General features: G+C 43.4%; 1 protein-coding gene across 1 annotated transcript in view; it reads left to right on the forward strand.

The window, feature by feature from the left end:
• Positions 1 to 401: 401 nt before the first annotated feature.
• LOC119175581 (beta-3 adrenergic receptor) overlaps positions 402 to 18,309 on the forward strand; it is a 43,327-nt gene continuing 25,419 nt past the window's right edge. Inside the window, exon 1 of the mRNA XM_037426485.2 lies at positions 402 to 1,762. Coding sequence (XP_037282382.2) covers positions 523 to 1,488 — 966 coding nt within the window. The 5' untranslated portion in view covers positions 402 to 522 and the 3' untranslated portion in view covers positions 1,489 to 1,762. The remainder of the gene's footprint in view (positions 1,763 to 18,309) is intronic.

An 18,309-nucleotide genomic window follows, 5' to 3' on the forward strand; every position in this document is an offset into this window, starting at 1 on the left:
GCCAAGGAAGCATCACTCAGGCCCACCTATTTACCTTACTACACCTGCCACAACTGCGCTCACCAAATTGTAGTCACTCGTTTCTGCGTCAGTCGATTCAATACAATCCGGTTCTTGTTTGTTCCATGATAGGCGTATTGTTCGGACGACAGCTTCTACGCGCACTGTCGCAGCAAGCGTAAGGCATCCGGGTGACAGAAAAGATGGTCGCTCAACTTGCTGGTGGGAAAGGACGCCCGTCCAAGGGCAGGACTCGCCAGCAGACCATGTAATTTGTTAGCCGCCGGTTCAATCGAGCCCCGTCCCGCGGCGGACTCGAGCGCGCCTGCGGCGCCCTCGCTCGGCGGCTGCTGCGGTGCGCCAGCGGTGTGCTCCTCTCAGAGTGCGTCTTGCATGCCGGGGGCCGAGGTGGCCGAGCCGGCCGCTCTGCGCTGGCTGGGCGTCGCGGTCGCCGCGCTCGTGCTCCTGGCCGCTCTTCTCGGCAACATTCTCGTGCTAGCGGTAGTGTGCCGCTTTCGGCGCATGCGGTCGCCGACCAACGTCTTGCTCGCGAGTCTCGCCACAGCCGACATTGCCGTCGCGTTACTCGTGATGCCACCGCGACTCGCCTACGACCTGGTGCGTGCCTGGCGTCTGGGACTGCTTGCCTGCCGCCTGTGGATTTCGTGCGATGTCATGTGCTGCACGGCTTCCATCCTGCATCTGCTTGCCGTGGCGCTGGACCGCTTCTGGGCCATCACACGACCGCTGCGCTACCGAGTGTCCCGGAGGCGCTTGGCGCTTGCAGTGGCTGCCATCTGGCTCTGCTCGGCCGCCATCTCGTTCGTGCCCGTTCTGCTGGGATGGCATGCTGACGGCAGTGCACCGGATGCCTCCGACTGCGGCCTGCACGTCAACGCGGTGTATGCACTCGTGTCATCACTTACCTCCTTCTACCTGCCGCTGCCAGTGATGCTCTATGTGTACTTACGCATCCTGCTAGTTGCTGGACGCCAAGCCCGCCAGATTCGGCTCCTAGAGCGCTCGCTGGCCGGACCTTCACCGGGACTGCGCCGGAGCCTGCGGCGCCGTTCCAAGCAGCTGCTTCATGACACCAAGGCGGTCCGCTCCTTGGGCATCGTGCTGGGCGTGTTCTGCGCATGCTGGCTGCCCTTCTTCCTCATGTACCTCATTACAGCCTGCTGCCCAGCGTGCGACCTCGGCTATGAGTGGAGTTGCGCCATCACGTGGCTCGGCTATTCCAATTCAGCCTTCAATCCGTGCATATACGCCTTTTTAAACCGCGACTTTCGAGCAGCCTTCCAAGAGCTGTTGGGATGCGGTTCTCGTCGGCGCACGGCCGACGCCATGCTTGGTCCAGCGCGGCGACGTTCACTCATCAAGCCACCACCGTCGAGCGCACATGCCGTCGCAACGGCCGTATCTACTACAGCACGCGTCACTTCCATGGACTGCACGAAGGACTCTTCTGAGGCCGAGCGCCGCTAGGGCCCGTCCAACAGCTGCAGCGCGCCCGACTCAGCCGTCTAGCAGCCTTGTCTGCAAACTATAGCGCCTACTCGCGTTCACCAGCTCCTCGCTGCCGCATCAAGTCCGTCGTTGTTCTGGGTCTGAAGAAACAATCCTAAGACAGGACGATAAATGTATAGGCAGCACGCATCTTTGAGCATCGCTGATGTCAAGCAGTAATGGAACGCAGTTCTTGGTGAAGCAACCGGCATGACGGCGGCCCCCATCCTTGGACCTGCGATGACGGTGTTCGGTATGTGCCAAAAAGTCACCCCTCTGGTACACTGACACACAAGCGATCTGGCACCTAATAGTGTCAACGCTCATCGTCTACTTCAGTCTAATATGTGTCTTTGGCGTCAAGCACTCTTCATTCTCTCTCATTGCATGCTCTTCAACGTCGTGGCGTCGTCCTGGTCTTGTTCACGTTGTTCCACTAGGTGTCCAAATATTTTGGATGTTTGGTCATCAAAAATATTCATGAAGCCTCAAGGCGAATACAAAGCATTGTCGTCGAATAGTGTGTTCAAACCACACATGGCCGTGAACGTAATCGTGCTGAAACAAGACAAGCTGGAATCAGCTTTGAAATTTCGCTCGGAAACCAGGGTCCTTATCGTCGTCCGAGAGAAATGAGACCACAAGAATGCGTGAGTTTATTAAAACAAAGTCGGTAGACTTCGTCCCTTGGTGGTTCCAGTACTGTGAGACACTGCAAAACATGCTTGCTGTGAGAACTGCCTCCTGCAATATTACATGATGGAGAACTCATCAATTGTTTAGAAGTGTACCAAGCAGCGGGCACTGCTTCGTGCACGTCTAAACATAGCACTCCTCTGTCTGTGCGAGTGTAAATATCCACTCGCGCGTCCACATCGCTATGCTGTCATTTAGGGAGGAAAATGTGGAAAGATACGACAAATCATTGTTGCGTCTTGTGCTTAGTGAAAGTGTATTGGCGTAGTTAATAAAATGGAAACTCCCAGAAGAGACGTTGTAGGTCAAAGCACAACGCTTCTTTTTCATTGATACTTAACACAAGTGAAGAGCGCAGACGCGAAAGGACATTTTTCATATGCATTCAACCAATAGTACTTGGCCAAAAAACCAAGAACAAGAAAATGTACACTGTTGCTTGTCTCCTGTCACGTTGATTATATGCTTTTGGGCTGACAGGCGGTCGTTTATTCTTTCTTAATATTATCATTCATTATTTCCTTTCAGAGTCTTTTGCCTAATATACGAAGGCAGCCAAAGAAAGTGCTAACGATCTTGCCGCAGAAGGTCTCTTCTTGAACCCGTCGTTCACTCTAAGCTTAGTCGCTTAAACTCTGCCAACTCGTAATATATTAGAAATGTAACAATGAAGGTGTGAAATAAAACACCCGTAATTAGGATGCTTTAAACTTATCAACACGGGCCGTAAATTGATTTCATAAATATACGCAAATGAAGGTAAAAAATTTTGTTTCAACTTATTTTCATATCTGCGTGTGCTATTCATAGAAAGAAATCTAGCATGTTTTTGCTGCGAGATATTTCGCGGCAAAATTCAATTGTGTAGTGTATGAATATGCGTGCAAGGCGATAAAGATTGACGCGGTGTTCCTCCCCGATGTGACGAACAGTCATAGCTTGTTATCGCTCGCTGGTAGTAAAAAGGCAATCGTTACCATATTTAGCAATGAATTCATGCCGTTGTGAGGTTAAACGGCGCATGCAACCACCGTCGTTCATCAAAGAGGAACGTCGCGCAAGGGCTGACTGTCTTTTATGCTTAATCATGGAAACCGCAATTAAATTTTGCCACGTAATATCTCGGAGCATCGACATGCTAGAAAAATTCTTCCACGTGTAACTGTGTCCAAGTGCGACTGCTTCCAACTTTTCTCAATACAAATATGCCCACTTGCTGCAGTCATTGAAAGCTTCAGCCTTAGTTAATGGGGGAACTGACAGCCAGAGTTATTGTGTAACTTTGTGTCCCTGTCAATACATACGTTATGGGCAAAGGTGTTTTTCGTATTCCTCCCAGTTCTTAATCTCAAGAAAAGTATAAACTGATAAACTGAACTTTAATCAACCGGTACACCTTCCACCACCTCATAGTACGCCTTAAGCGCTGAGCTGGAGACACGTTTATTATAGATTGATTTGATATGTGGGGTTTAACGTCCCAAAACCACCATATGATTGAGAGACGCCGTAGTGGAGGGCTCCGGAAATTTCGACCACCTGGGGTTCTTTAACGTGCACTCAAATCTGAGCACACGGGCCTACAACATTTCCGCCTCCATCGGAATAGCAGCTGCTGCAGCCGGGATTCGATCCCGTGACCTGCGGTTTAGCAGCCGAGTACCTTAGCCACTAGACCACCGCGGTGGGGCGTTTATCATAGAGCGGGCAGAGTTAAACCGATTGTGAAGCGGAGCTATCGCGATCAGCAAGTCTTCATTCTTCACTTCTGTCGCTGGCGCCCCTGCCTGTACCATATATATATATATATATATATATATATATATATATATATATATATATATATATATATATATATATATATATATTTATATATATATATATATATATATATATATATATATATATATATATATATATCATCAGGCAAGTAATACAGCTTAACAGAATACACGTGTATAATGCGACAATACAAATGGCATGTGAGCTTTTTTACAAAGACTGTACTGATAGTTGGATCATAAAGAAATAAAATACGCGTTCAAGATGAAAAGTAAAAGAAATATATATGAACTTACTAATTTTTTTTCATTTCTACATGATGAGCTGAGCGCACTTTAAAATATGTTCCATTATCATGATACTCGGCTGTGATAAAGAACCAGGCTACCGTATACTTGTTAATGTTCAGCAAGATAACTCACGTGGAATGGAGACACGTTAATGTGCGTGCATCTTCATTGATACCATCATCTGGCATTCTTGGTCGTGAATTGAGTTGTCATGACAGATCCCTGTTATCTAAGCTCAGAGTTGGTTCTGTGTCAGTACGCGAAAAAGTATACCATCAAGGACGCGCTGACAGCTGAAATTTTCCTCATGTGGCCCCAGTGAGACACTAAATTACGCCATCTTAGAGTGTCCTAAATTCTTTGTACAGCGAACACTAATAAAAATGACTATAGACTGATTGGACTAAGGTGCCATGGGGGTCTAGTGGCTAAGGTACTCGGCTTCTGACTCGCAGGTCACGGAATGGAATCCCGGCTGCGGCGGCTGCATTTCCGATGAAGGCGGAAACGTTGAAGGCCCATTGATTGATGATTTGATTGATATGTGGGGTTTACCGTCGCGAAACCACCATATGATTATGAGAGAGGCCGTAGTGGAGAGCTCCGGAAATTTCGACCACCTGGGGTTCTTTAAAGTGCGCCCAAATCTGAGCACACGGGCCTACAACATTTCCGCCTCCATCGAAAATGCAGCCACTGCAGCCGAGATTCGAACCCGCGGCCTGCGGGTCAGCAGCCGGGTACCTTAGCCACTAGACCACCTCGGCGGGGCTGTTTTAGGCCTGTGTGCTCAGATTTGGGTGCACGTTAAAGAACTCCAAGTGGTCGAAATTTCCAATGTCTTCCACTACGGCGTCTCTCATAATCATATGGTGATTTTGGGATGTTAAACCCCACATATCGATCAGGTGCATGACCCTTGACGATTGCTTGGTCCCAGTGGTAGATGGGGCTGCGTCTTTGAAGACCAGTAACTACTGCTTGCTGAAGGTGTCGTGCCCTGTTGATGTCCGTTAAGTTTTTAGAAAATAGAATGCGTCGTTCAAGTATACTGTTCTTTGGCATCAAAGATGACGCTAGGCAACACTGGACTGCTAAGGAAAAGAAAATGTCGACCTTCTGCTCAGAGAAACTCGATATTGCTGCTCACAGCATACAGTTCGAGAGAGCCCACAGATTAGGAAAGTTTTAAGATAAAAAAAAACGAAGACCGATTATCACTGAACTGACTCACTCTAAGGACAAATATCGAATCCTAGCCAATGCCAGAAAACTGCAAGGCTCCGATTTCTACATCAGAGAAGATTTTTTTATGGCCACAAGGCAAGCGCGCCAAAACTGCTTGAACTTGCGCAGACAAATAAAAAACCCTTCAAATCATCAGTGGACCGGATGTGCATAGGCGACAAAACGTACGCATACGATGTCGCATCGGCATCGGTGGTTGAGCTCAACAGATCGCTGGGTAGCCGGACGTCTCCAGCGCATCGCGTTGCTCCATCATTTTCATTATCATTCACAAATATTCGAAGTGTAATGTCAAAACGTGACAACATTGCTGCCTATCTGGATGATTGTGAGTGTGACGATTTTGTGCGGACGCAAACATGGCTGCACCTTGAAATTTCTAGCAGTGAAATCGCTTCTCTAGCGGACACTCATGATATATACCGCTGTGACCACACCGAAAAAAGAAGTGGTGGTGTCCTTCTCGCTATAAAAGAAAAAAACGATCACTTCCGAAGTGGTCAACACAAATTTTAAACTGGAGGTAGTGTGGGCCGTGTGTCTCAGTTTCACCACGAAGGTTCTGTTTGGTATTTGCTACCGCCGCACTGACTCCACAAACTACTTCTTCAATGTACTCAGGTCTAGCATCGATACAGCAACGCAGCTTTATCCGACTAAAATTACTTACCTCCTTGGTGACTTCAATTTTCCCCTTATTGATTGGACACAGCTGTCTTCATCTTGTCGCCTGTCAACAGAATGTATTGATTTAACTGTAGACTTTAACTTATCCCAGGTTGTTCAGCTTGACCTCATTTGTTAGACCTCGTCCTTACGAACGCACCAGAAACTATAGGGCACATTACACATCTAAATAGTTTTAGTGATCACAACTAACTCCAAGCAAGCATAAACTTTCCTTTTCAATTCGCAGGAGATGAGACAAAAACCATACATGACTACAAAGGAAAACTATGCGGAAATTAACAAAACTCGTGACTCTTTTTTTCAGCCACTTGCTTTTACGGTCGTTTTACTCAAGTCTCAAGGAAGATAACTGGATATGATTCAAAGAAAAGTTGTGCGCACTGGTCGACCAACATGTGCCCATTATCAAAATGACAGCCGATAACGAACAATTTATGGTTCACAAAATATCTTCGACAGCTTCGTAGCAAAAATAAACGCTTATATAAAGCTGCAAAACGTTCGGACAACCAGACATTTTGGGAAACATATGACAGCCGCGCTAAAGATTACTGCTACGCTCTTTCCGCTCCTAAAGATAAATACTTTTCTCGTGATTTATCCTCCCCGCTAAAGTGTAATCATAGGAAATTCGGGAAATCTTATGCCCCAATTTTCACATTAACCACATTGTGTTATACGAGGATAACGGTGCTCCTCTTCAGGACAATGAGTGTTCGTCTGTTTTCAATCAGTTATTTTCATCCATTTTAACAAAGAAAGCCTAGAGAATCTACCATTAGTCACTAATTGCGACTACGAATACATGGGACCCGTAGACATTTCAATCGAAGGTATCGCGCACCTCGTTCATAATCTTAAGCAATCCAGTACATCAGGTTTCAATAACATTAACTCCGAAAGGCTAAAAAACACGGTCTCATTTTATAGCAAGATTTTATTCCACATTTTCCAGCCATCTCATAACACTGGTCAGACTCTAGCCGACCGGAAAACTGCCAAAGGTGTACCTATCCTTAAAAATGATGACAAAAGCAAAGTCGGAAATTACCGACCAATTTTATTACCTTGCATTTGTAAGATAATGCAACACATTATCGCATCTCATGTTTACAGTCATCTCGAATCTAATAGCTTCTTTTTCGCGAATAAGCACGGGTTTCGAGAAGGCTTGTGATGCGAGACTCAACTACTAAAATTAACAACAGTTTTTTACTCCAACACCAACTCAAATCTACAGACTGTATCTACCTAGATTTTTCTAAGGCATTTGATCACGTTGCACAATATCGCCTCTTCATCAAACTATCCGCAATAAAAGCGAATTTGTGAACTCTATATAATCTGGCTTCGAAATTTCTTATCTAATAGACAGCAATTCATTATGGCCAATGATGTCTCCTCATCCTTTTTTTTTGTTTCCTCAGGGGGCACCTCAAAGATGCGTCCTTGCTCCCCTATTGTTTGCTATTTATATCAGCTACTTTCCCAATAACATATTATCCGGCACGTGCATATTCACTGACAATTGCATTATATATATAGCCCAACTAACAGTTCAACCGACCACATGCCCTTCCAGAAGACCTCAACTTAATTACCGATCGGTGTGACGCATGGCTAATGCACTTGAACTCAATGAAGTGTAAAGTAATGTAATTTAGCAGGAAGCATTCCAAATCCAACTTTTCATACAGTATAAAACCAGCGCATTATAGGAAGCCTCTTCTTTCAAATATTTATGCATCACTCTTACTCCAAACCTTTCTTCGACTACCCATATTACTAACGTAATTGCCAATGCTGCGAAGTCATCAGGGTACTTGCACCACAATTTTCGAAGCTCGCCCTCCCCCATTCTCAAACTTGCTTTCCAAACATTCGTCCATCCACAACTTCAGTTTTCCTCTTCTATCTGATCTCTACATCAAAAATATTTGATGACATATTTAGAATTATACCAAAAGAGAGCCACTCGTTTCATTGCTAAGAACTAACTATCGTTCAAGTTTGACACAAATAAAACTCTCTTTTTTGCCTCGAGCTGTTGAATGGCCATCGTGATATTGCCTTTGCCATTATTCAATGGGTACGTGTACCAGCTCGACCGTCATGCGTTGGGCCTGCATACATCACCGCACACAACTTGTAGAATACATATTAATCTAAGTTTCACGTGAGTTTACGGTTACAGTGACGCCTTCAACTATGCCGCGTTTCCGCGAGCCATAAGCCTATGGAACAGCTTATTTGATGATATAGTCGCTGAAACTCACTCAGCGAAATTCAGGCAGTATTTTAAATTGCATATCACTGGCAGACCACGTTCTGACTAACTTATTGGACGTAATTCGTTCCGGTGTTTGTGCAGCTTCATGTGCGATGGCTTACATGCTGTAGTTCCTACCCTTTTTTTCACCCAAGGTATCCGTTTATTCTATTCTTTCTAATGTTGTTGAGGTTTTATCATGCCCTATAATTTGCAATACAACTTGTATTTCTCTTCAATGTTACTTTTTCCGCTGGTACTTGTGTCATTCACCTTTTATAAAATTTTGATAGTACTAATTCTTTGTTTTACATACCGTGTTAATGCACAACTAATTTAGCTTCTTCATATAAATTGGTTTACACCTTCGCGGTATAAAATTTCTGCTCAAAGCATGATCAAAAACTGCGGGACATGCCTGTCATTAAAGTTCAATAATTCAGCAGAAAGTATCAATAAAAATGCCGGCACATTAACGTGCCTTCCTTCCACGTGAGTTATCTTGCTCAACAGTAACAACAAGTGTACGCTATAGCCTGCTTGTTTATCAAAGCCAAGTATCATGGTAGTAGAACTCTTCTTGTAAGAGTACGCTCTGCGGAGAATGTTCAAATGAAAAAGCAATAAGTTTATGTATTTTTGCTACTTGTCATCGTGAAGACGCGTTTTTTTCACGAACAAACTATCAGTATTGGCTCTGTAAGAAAACGCTCAAGCCATTCGTATTGTCGCGATATACACGTATATACCGTTAAGCCGCATCAATAGACAATGACTGACAAAGAGTGATATCACACAGCGATATATATTCTTATCAACGAAAGTCGTTTTTGTGTTGATGCAGAATAGCCTTGTTCAATACACTCGAACAAGTTTCGGGGGGCCCTCGATTATTGGCTTACGTAAGTGCGCCATTTTGTGAGCTGTGTATTTCCACATGAAGACTGATCATCACACGGCCGTAACTAAAGATTAAACTATGCTAAAATGGTGGTTGTCTGCGAAAAACGTTTCGTTTTAAAGTATAAGAGCCCGTTTTTGCATAGCCCTCATATATATATATATATATATATATATATATATATATATATATATATATATATATATATATATATATATATATTCTCTCATGTGGGAATATGGGAATATATATATATATATATATGTATATATATCTATATATATATATATATATATATATATATATATATATATATATATATATATATATATATATAGATATTGTTTCCGGCTTGCCCCGCCGCGGTGGCCTTGTGGCTAAAGTACTTGGCTGCTGCATTTTCGATGGAGGTGAAAAGGCCGTAGACCCGTGTGCTCAGATTTGGTTACCCGTTAAAAACCTCAGGGGTGAGCCCACGGGAGCGGCCGCGTCAGCAGCACGTGTAAGTGAGCTCTGCACATATCTGCCTATAACTTTAGCAATTTTGGTTCTAGGAGGGTCATAGTGGTGTCTATTTGTTCGTGAAGATACAAGGAGTTCAACCGCTACAAATACTGCTATTACAAACGAAAATTTAAATTATGGAGCGGAAAACTGTGTGAATCTGTGAAAACAACAACAGTCCGACCACGTGTTTTTTACGATCGCTTGTAGCTTCGTTAATATTTTTCCGGGAAACTTCTTACTTATAAAGTTGAAAGTCCTTAGGGTAGACCTGACGCTACTGAAGTTTGATCAGGCTAGGTTTAATAGTTCCAGAGTTATTCCGCAATCACAATTATGCCTAATCACTAAAAAGAATAAATTCGTAATATCACCTCGCAAACGCAATTACATTTTGTCCGCTTAATATAATAATAAACCGCACCCCATAGGCTACCAGGAGGCCCGATTCCGTACACTCTAGGCCCTTAATTAAGCTGGTAATCAGCAAAAAGCTCATTTCATTAAAACAAATTTTCAAAAGGAGCTACAAACGCCACCGAAAAATAGCTAATATTTTCTTTTAGAACAACACAGTCCGGTTTTTTCCGTGTAAAAATAATTTTGATAGCTTAAGGTAACCGGAAGATACAGAGTTAGAAAGAATATCACGAAAACCGCTAATAAACGTGTGGCGCCCGCGTCTTCCCTTGCTCAGAGGAGGAGGGTGGCTCACTGCTCGGGAAAAAGGTACGCCCGTCAGATCAGTCTTGAACCACGTGGTTTTTGTTCGTTACGATCGCTTTTAACTTTGCTAATAACCTACCGGGAAACTTCTAACTCATACAGTGCGAAGCCCTAATTGTAGACCTGTCGCCGCTCAGGTTTCATCAGGACAGGAGTAATAGTACCGGAACTATATTGTGACCAAAATTAAGCCTAATCACTAAAAGATTAATTTGGTAACACCACCTCACAAACGAATTTAAATTTTGTCCGCTTATTATATTAATAAACAGCACGCCATAGGCTAATCGGAGTTCCAACTGCGCACTTTCTAGACCCTTAAATAAGGGGGTAATCAGCAGAAATCTCATTTCATTAAAATATTTTTATAAAAATAACCACAAACTTGACTGATACACCGCTAAAACTTACATTTAGAACATAACAATCCGGGTGCGGCGATGGCGTAGTGGTTAGAGCATCCGCCTCGCATGCAAGAGGTCCGTGGCTCAAATCCCGGGCCGCGCAGTTCCCAACCGGAAAAAAAAAATCCGCGGGTTGATGGAACTGCATTAAGAGGCCTGGGGTGCGGCCTCACCGGCAACCACCACCGGGAACGCACTGCTTCACCAGAGAAGGATTGGCCACCCTGGTGCAGTATCTGGCCACTACCTCCCACATGCATACGTCAAATAACTCACGGCCCTCAGTTCCCAGCAGCTGCGAAGCAACTGACCATGGCGGCGGTCAGATCTGCAACGCAGCAGAGGGTGCTAAAAATCTCTGGACTACAGGCCGCCTTTGAAACCTGAACTTGGCAACGTTTAACGCTAGAACCTTATCTAGTGAGGGAAGTCTAGCTCCACTATTCGAGGAGCGAGAGGGTGTTAAATGGGATATAATAGGGCTCAGTGAGGTTAGGAGGACAGATGAGGCCTATACTGTGCTACAGAATGGGCACGTCCTTTGCTATCGGGGCTTGACAGACAGAAGAGAACTGGGAGTGGGGTTCCTAATTCACAGAAACATAGCTGGCAACATAGAGGAATACTATAGCATTAATGAAAGGGTGGTAGGTATTGAAAATAAACTGAATAAAAGATACAAGATGAAGGTAGTACAGGCTTACGCGCCTACATCCAGCCATGATGGCGCTTCAGTTGAAAGCCTTTATGAAGACGGGGAATCGGCAATGAGTAAGGTAAAAACACAGTATACTATAGTGATGGGCGACTTTAATGCAAAGGTAGAGAAGAAGCAGGCTGGAGACCAGGCAGTAGGAGATTGTGGCATCGGCACTAGAAACGCCAGAGGAGAGCTACTAGTAGAATGCACAGAACGCAATAGTTTACGGATTTTGAATACTTTCTACCGAAAACGAGAAAACCGCAAGTGGACATGGAGGAGCCCTAATGGCGGAAATAAGAACGAAATAGACTTTATGATGACTGCACACCTAGGAATCGTGCAGGATGTGGAAGTGGTTGGCAAGGTACGATGCAGTGACCATAGAATGGTACGGTCTTGAATTCGCCTAGACTTGAAGAAGGAACGACAGAAACTGATACGCAAGAAGCCAATCAATGAGCTATCACTGAGAGGGAAAGTACAGGAATTCAGAGTGTCGCTGCAGAACGGGTACTCGGCTCTTAGTGAGGAAACCAACCTTAGCGTAGATACAATGAATGATAATCTAACGAGTATCATTACGGAGTGTGCAGTGGAAGTTGGAGGCAGGGTAGTTAGACAGGGCACTGGCAAGCTTTCCAAGGAAACGAAGAACCTAATTAAGAAGCGTCAAAGCATGAAAGTGTCAAGTACAACAGACAAAATAGAACTGGCAGAGCTTTCGAAGTTGATTAATAGGCGTAAAGTATGCGATGTAAGAAGATATAACATGGAGAGAACTGAACACGCTCTGAAAAACGGAGGAAGCGTCAAAGCAGTGAAGAGGAAACTTGGGATAGGCAAAAGACGGATGTATGCACTAAGGGACATAGAAGGCAAAATAACTACCAATATGGATAGGATAGTTAAAATAGCGGAGGAGTTTTACAGAGATCTGTACAGTAGCCGAGACAAACACGACCTTAATACTATAAGAACTATCAGTAACCCAGATGACACCCCACCAGTAATGATAGAAGAAGTCAGAAAAGCTTTGGAGAGCATGCAAAGAGGCAAAGCTGCTGGTGAGGATCAGTTAACATCAGATTTGCTGAAAGATGGAGGAGAGATTGTGTTAGAAAAACTAGCCACCCTGTTTACGAGGTGTCTCCTGACGGGAAGCGTACCAGAGTCTTGGAAGAACGCTAACATCATCTTAATACATAAGAAAGGAGATGACAAGGACTTGAAGAATTACAGGCCGATCAGCTTGCTCTCTGTAGTATACAAGCTATTTACAAAGGTAATCGCTAACAGAGTAAAGAAAACATTAGAATTCAATCAACCAAAGGAACAAGCTGGATTTCGAACAGGCTTCTCAACAATTGACCACATTCATACTATCAATCAGGTAATAGAGAAATGCTCAGAGTATAACCAACCACTATAAATAGCCTTCATAGATTACGAGAAGGCGTTTGATTCAGTAGAAATATCAGCCGTCATGCAGACACTGCGGAATCAGGGCGTAGATGAACTATATATAAACATTCTGGAAGAAATCTACAGGGGATCAACTGCTACCATAGTGCTTCATAAAGAAAGCAACAGAATACCAATCAAGAAGGGTGTAAGGCAGGGGGACACAATCTCCCCAATGCTATTTACCGCGTGCTTACAGGAGGTTTTCAGAAGCCTAGATTGGGAACCGTTAGGGATAAGAGCTAATGAAGAATACCTTAGTAACCTGCGCTTCGCCGATGACATTGCATTGCTGAGTAACTCAGGGGACGAATTGCAACTCATGATAACGGAGTTGGACAAGGAGAGCAGAAATGTGGGTCCTAAAATTAATCTGCAGAAAATAAAAGTAATGTACAACAACCTCGGAAAGGAGCAGCGCTTCGAGATAGGTAATAGTGCACTTGAAGTTGTAAAAGACTATGTCTACTTAGGGCAGGTAATAACCGCAGAGCCTAACCACGAGATTGAAGTAACTAGAAGAATGCGAACGGGGTGGAGTACATTCGGCAAGCACTCTCAAATTATGACAGGTAGATTGCCACTATCCCTCAAGAGGAAGGTATATAACAGCTGTATCTTGCCGGTACTTAGCTACGGAACAGAAACCTGGAGACTTACAAAGAGGGTTCAGCTTAAATTGAGGACGACGCAGCGAGCAATGGAAAGAAAAATGGTAGGTGTAACCTTAAGAGACAAGAAGAGAGCAGAGTGTATTAGGGGACAAACGGGGGTTAAGGATATCATAGTTGAAATAAAGAAGAGGAAATGGACATGGGCCGGGCATGTAGCGCGTAGACAGGATAACCGCTGGTCATTAAGGGTAACTAACTGGATTCCCAGAGAAGGGAAGTGGGTTGGGGAGAGACAGAAGGTTAGGTGGGCAGACGAGATTAAGAAGTTTGCGGGTATAAATTGGCAGCAGCAAGCACAGGACCGGGTTAACTGGCGGAACATGGGAGAGGCCTTTGTCCTGCAGTGGACGTAGTCAGGCTGATGATGATGATGATGATGATGATGATGATGATGATGATGATGATTTAGATAAAAACGTCAGGTGGTCACAATTTTCGGACCCCTCCACTGCGGCGTCTTTCATAACTATATTGTGGTTTCTGGGCGTTCAACCTCCCTTATCAATCAATATCAATCAGTTGTCTCCAGCTTCTTGCACTTGAGGTACTCTAACCTTAGCTTTGCAATGCCGTCATGCACATGCCAGCGTAATTGCAACGTATACTATAAAAAAGCACGTGAAAAAAACTGCAATGCATAAATGGCGTATAAATGTTTTTATACACTTTTTCGAGTCGGTGATGGGATGTAAACATCGGTACACGTTGTGGTCATCTGGAGTGTCGTCGACGACACTAAGATAGTCCAAAGTGATGCTGTGATGAGAATGTTGCTTTTTTTAAAATCATGTATGTAATGATTATCATTATGCAATATAGAAGATAGAAAAGGTAACTGTAATATGATATCACTAGTGTTATGACAGGCAGAACAACGTAATGTGAGAAATGCTTTGTATGTAGCTAAAACTACAGCTTCTTATATGCTATAGTGGGTTCACCAAAGTTATATTGTCCTATTTTTAACTTTTTAACATGATGCGAAGCCTGAAAGCTTAGGATTATCGAGTAGATTGAATTCTGAAGCTGTAGATATGAGGCCTCTTCGTGTGCTGTCATATTAGTGAGTGTAAGTGTCACAGTGACCGCCTTTCCATGCACACAGAAGTAGGTACTGGGAAATGAACGACGAACATTAATATCGAAAAATGCAAGAACCTAAAGGAGCGACCTCCCTGCAAAACATACGGTTTGAGGAGCAACAGATAGATGTTAAGAGCGGGGTTATGACGACGGCAACCACAGGTGCACTGTACACTGCTTGTCTTAAAAGCGCCCATGAGTTCGTCTCCTATCATAAGCATCCTTGGAGGATTCTGAGGCTGCAGGCCTGCGTTTTTTCCTTGCAAGACTGGCAAGAACTGACTTTTTTAGCAATATTAGTTTATGACCAATAACGCGTGAACAAGCTTATTGCAGTGTGTAGCCTAGATACAACGCGCGTGATGCGAAATTGAACGACTAAAACTGCACTGTAAGACGTGGTAAGTTGTTTGGCTTTGTCATCCCCACCGCAGCTATTTAGCATCCGCCCTTTTGAATAAATTACCTGATCGTTGCTAAGCGCAGTTGTGTTTTAGAGACGGGCCCTTTAATCTCGGCTACAATTGTAAATACAATAAAATCTCTTTGTACAGAATGACGTATAGTCAATCTTGTTGCCCTTTTCAGTGTGATGTTGTTCAGAAACTTTCTCGTACTGTTTGACGCTATACCCTACTATTGTTCTGCTTTCGACTTCAGCGTTGCCTTTATTGTCAACAAAATATTACCTCCAAACTCATAACGGGAATGCACGTTTCAAAAGTAATTCCTTTTCTTTCGCTGGCGTTTCAAGCTATTTTTTAACATTTATTAGCTTAGCAATATTATTTAGAAAGAGGTTGTTTACTACTCAACCTATATACTTAACTAAACAAGTTAGTAGTAATACTTTGCTTATCGTAAAAAATCTTGCTTTTAAAAATAAAAAAAATATGTTGGGCTCTTTCTTTTGCAAAAATATTTAGTCATTTATTTCGGTCAATTGGTTGTTCGTTTTTTGAAATGATATTATTGTGTTCTCAATTCGAACGGCGTTCTGTACTCTTTCGGCTACGTGATAAAAGTTATCCTTCTCCACGTGTAAACACAAGAGAATCAGACAACGCAAACTTTCGAGAAGAATAGGCAAAAGGAAGCTTGCACGAACTAGCCTACCAACGAGTTTTCCTGAAGTGTATTTCACTGCCTACCTGTGAACTTCCGCAATACGTGTACACGTTGAAAAAGGTACAAACGCGTATGAGGTCGAATAAAAAAATACTGAAAAAATAAAACGTTAGTGCAAGCTGACCGAAAGCAAAACGAGCATGTACATGTAGACACGCGCTGACATGTTTGCTAAGTGTCGATCCCACGAAGCTTGCGAGATTTTGAAGGTTAGAAAGTAAGCATGGGTCCCCAATGTGCAACGCTTTGATACGTGAATGCTGACGCATTCGGGAAGGAGACTGCTGATCCGTGTGCCGTCTCTGCGGTGGTCTGTCGTCACCATGATTCGCACGGGGTTTCAAGCTACGTGACTAGGGTTGGAATTCCAACATGCGTTCGAATATTCTGTCGGCTATGTCGCACCAATTGACTCTCAATCTGGTCCTTCTGTTATTTGAGTAGCTGCTGGAGAGCATGAGGCTAAGCAGCTGGTGCCAGGTATCTTTCAATAATGCACGAGTATTCATGGAAAGCTGGTAAACTGAACCATAACCTATACTTGTCTTACAAGGATGCCTGATGGACGCAGGAATCAAAGTGCTATTTTAAAACTTCAATTGATGGAATTCCTTTTTTGCAATTTTTTGAGGAGCCGCTTCGCTAATACTTGAGTACACAAAATGGTGCTCCCCATTTCACTTCACGCTGAAAATAATTCATAAGAAACGATACAGGCTATCAGTGGTTTCAATTACAAGAGTGATTTGCTCGTAATTATCTTTTTTGAAGTGAAAAACAAAATGTAAACATTCCTTCACAATACATCGATAGTAAAATAATAATGTAGTAGTCAGTGGTTTTAGATCTTACATAGTACGCCACAATGGCGTAGCGGTAGCAGTTGCTGGCCTGCTGACCCCAATATCGCAGATTCAATGAAGGCGAAATGCCAGAAGCCCATGCACTGTGTGATGTCAGTGCACGTTAGAGAACGCCAGATGGTTTAAATTTCTGGAGACCTATACTATGGCGTCCCTCATAATCATAGATAGCGTGGGTTTGGGAGGTCAAACGCCGACAAATATTATTACAATTATCGGATCTTAGACAGGAGGCCCTGCTATAGCTCTTTAGAGTTGAGAAAAAAACACGACTGAAATCCACCTTCACTCGATCATGCCTGCTTATACCTCACTTAGTTTAGACATAACCGACATTTAGTATCCGGCAAAATTTATTAGATGCCCCACTTCATGAAGCACGAATGGCGAAATGATTGCGGTGGCTTACTTTTTTCTTGTTTCGTGCAAGCAAGCTACGTATTTTTGGTGAGCAGAACATCGCCATATTTACAGCTCAAATAGAATTGCGTTTTTTATCCAACTTGGAAAGTAACGCGCAGTAATATTTGTGGCTTCTTTATTCGTTTCCGGCGCATCTTATTCAGGGAAAATGGCTGGCTTGTGTCGCTGACTGCGGCGCCACCATGTATGAATGTGAAACGCTGCAATACTCTTGTGAGACACCCCCTCATGAAATTTGGACGGAACTTTGCAAGTTTGAGAGAGGCAGTACGTTTCAATGACTTGTTTTCATAAGCAACATGCAAGTTTTTTTTTAATTTGCGAACATCGATAATTGTAAAAAAAGACTTGAAGCATGATGGCTGCAACCAAAAGAGATGTCGCCAATCAACAAAATGAACTTCTAAAGGGTAAAATACGCGTTTTGATTTTACAGTTGATTTGAATTAGCCGCTATACCTTCAAGAGTTTTGCGAAACTCCTATCCACATATCCACATACATATGTTAGAGCAATGTAATGCACACCAAATTTTGCCCGGTTTAGATGTGACATAATTAGAGCATTTCAGTTACTTTGTTAGAAATTCGGTTGTCTCAGAAATTTCAAGATGACAGCAATTTAAAAAAAAGAGTAACTATAGCGCTTTTTATAGATGTCATTATCTAATTTTTTCTTTGAGGTGTAACTAACGTAATTAGACTAGGTGCAGATACATGGACGTCTTCGTTCACGTATCTTTAGACAGAAGCCTCCAGGTTAAAAGTTTCGTCAAGTCATGCAATGTACACAAAGTGTACTTATATACCGCCTCTGTGAAAATTCAGTGATCTTGACTGAAGATTCATCACGATATAAATATATGCCCTCACCCTTAGAATTTGCGCCGCCGCGGTGGTCTAATTGCTAAGGTACTCGGCTGCTGACCCGCAGGTCGCGGTATTGAATCCCGGCT

The sequence above is a fragment of the Rhipicephalus microplus genome, chromosome X (genome assembly GCF_043290135.1).
Source record: "Rhipicephalus microplus isolate Deutch F79 chromosome X, USDA_Rmic, whole genome shotgun sequence".
In the NCBI taxonomy this organism is placed as follows: Eukaryota; Metazoa; Arthropoda; class Arachnida; order Ixodida; family Ixodidae; genus Rhipicephalus; species Rhipicephalus microplus.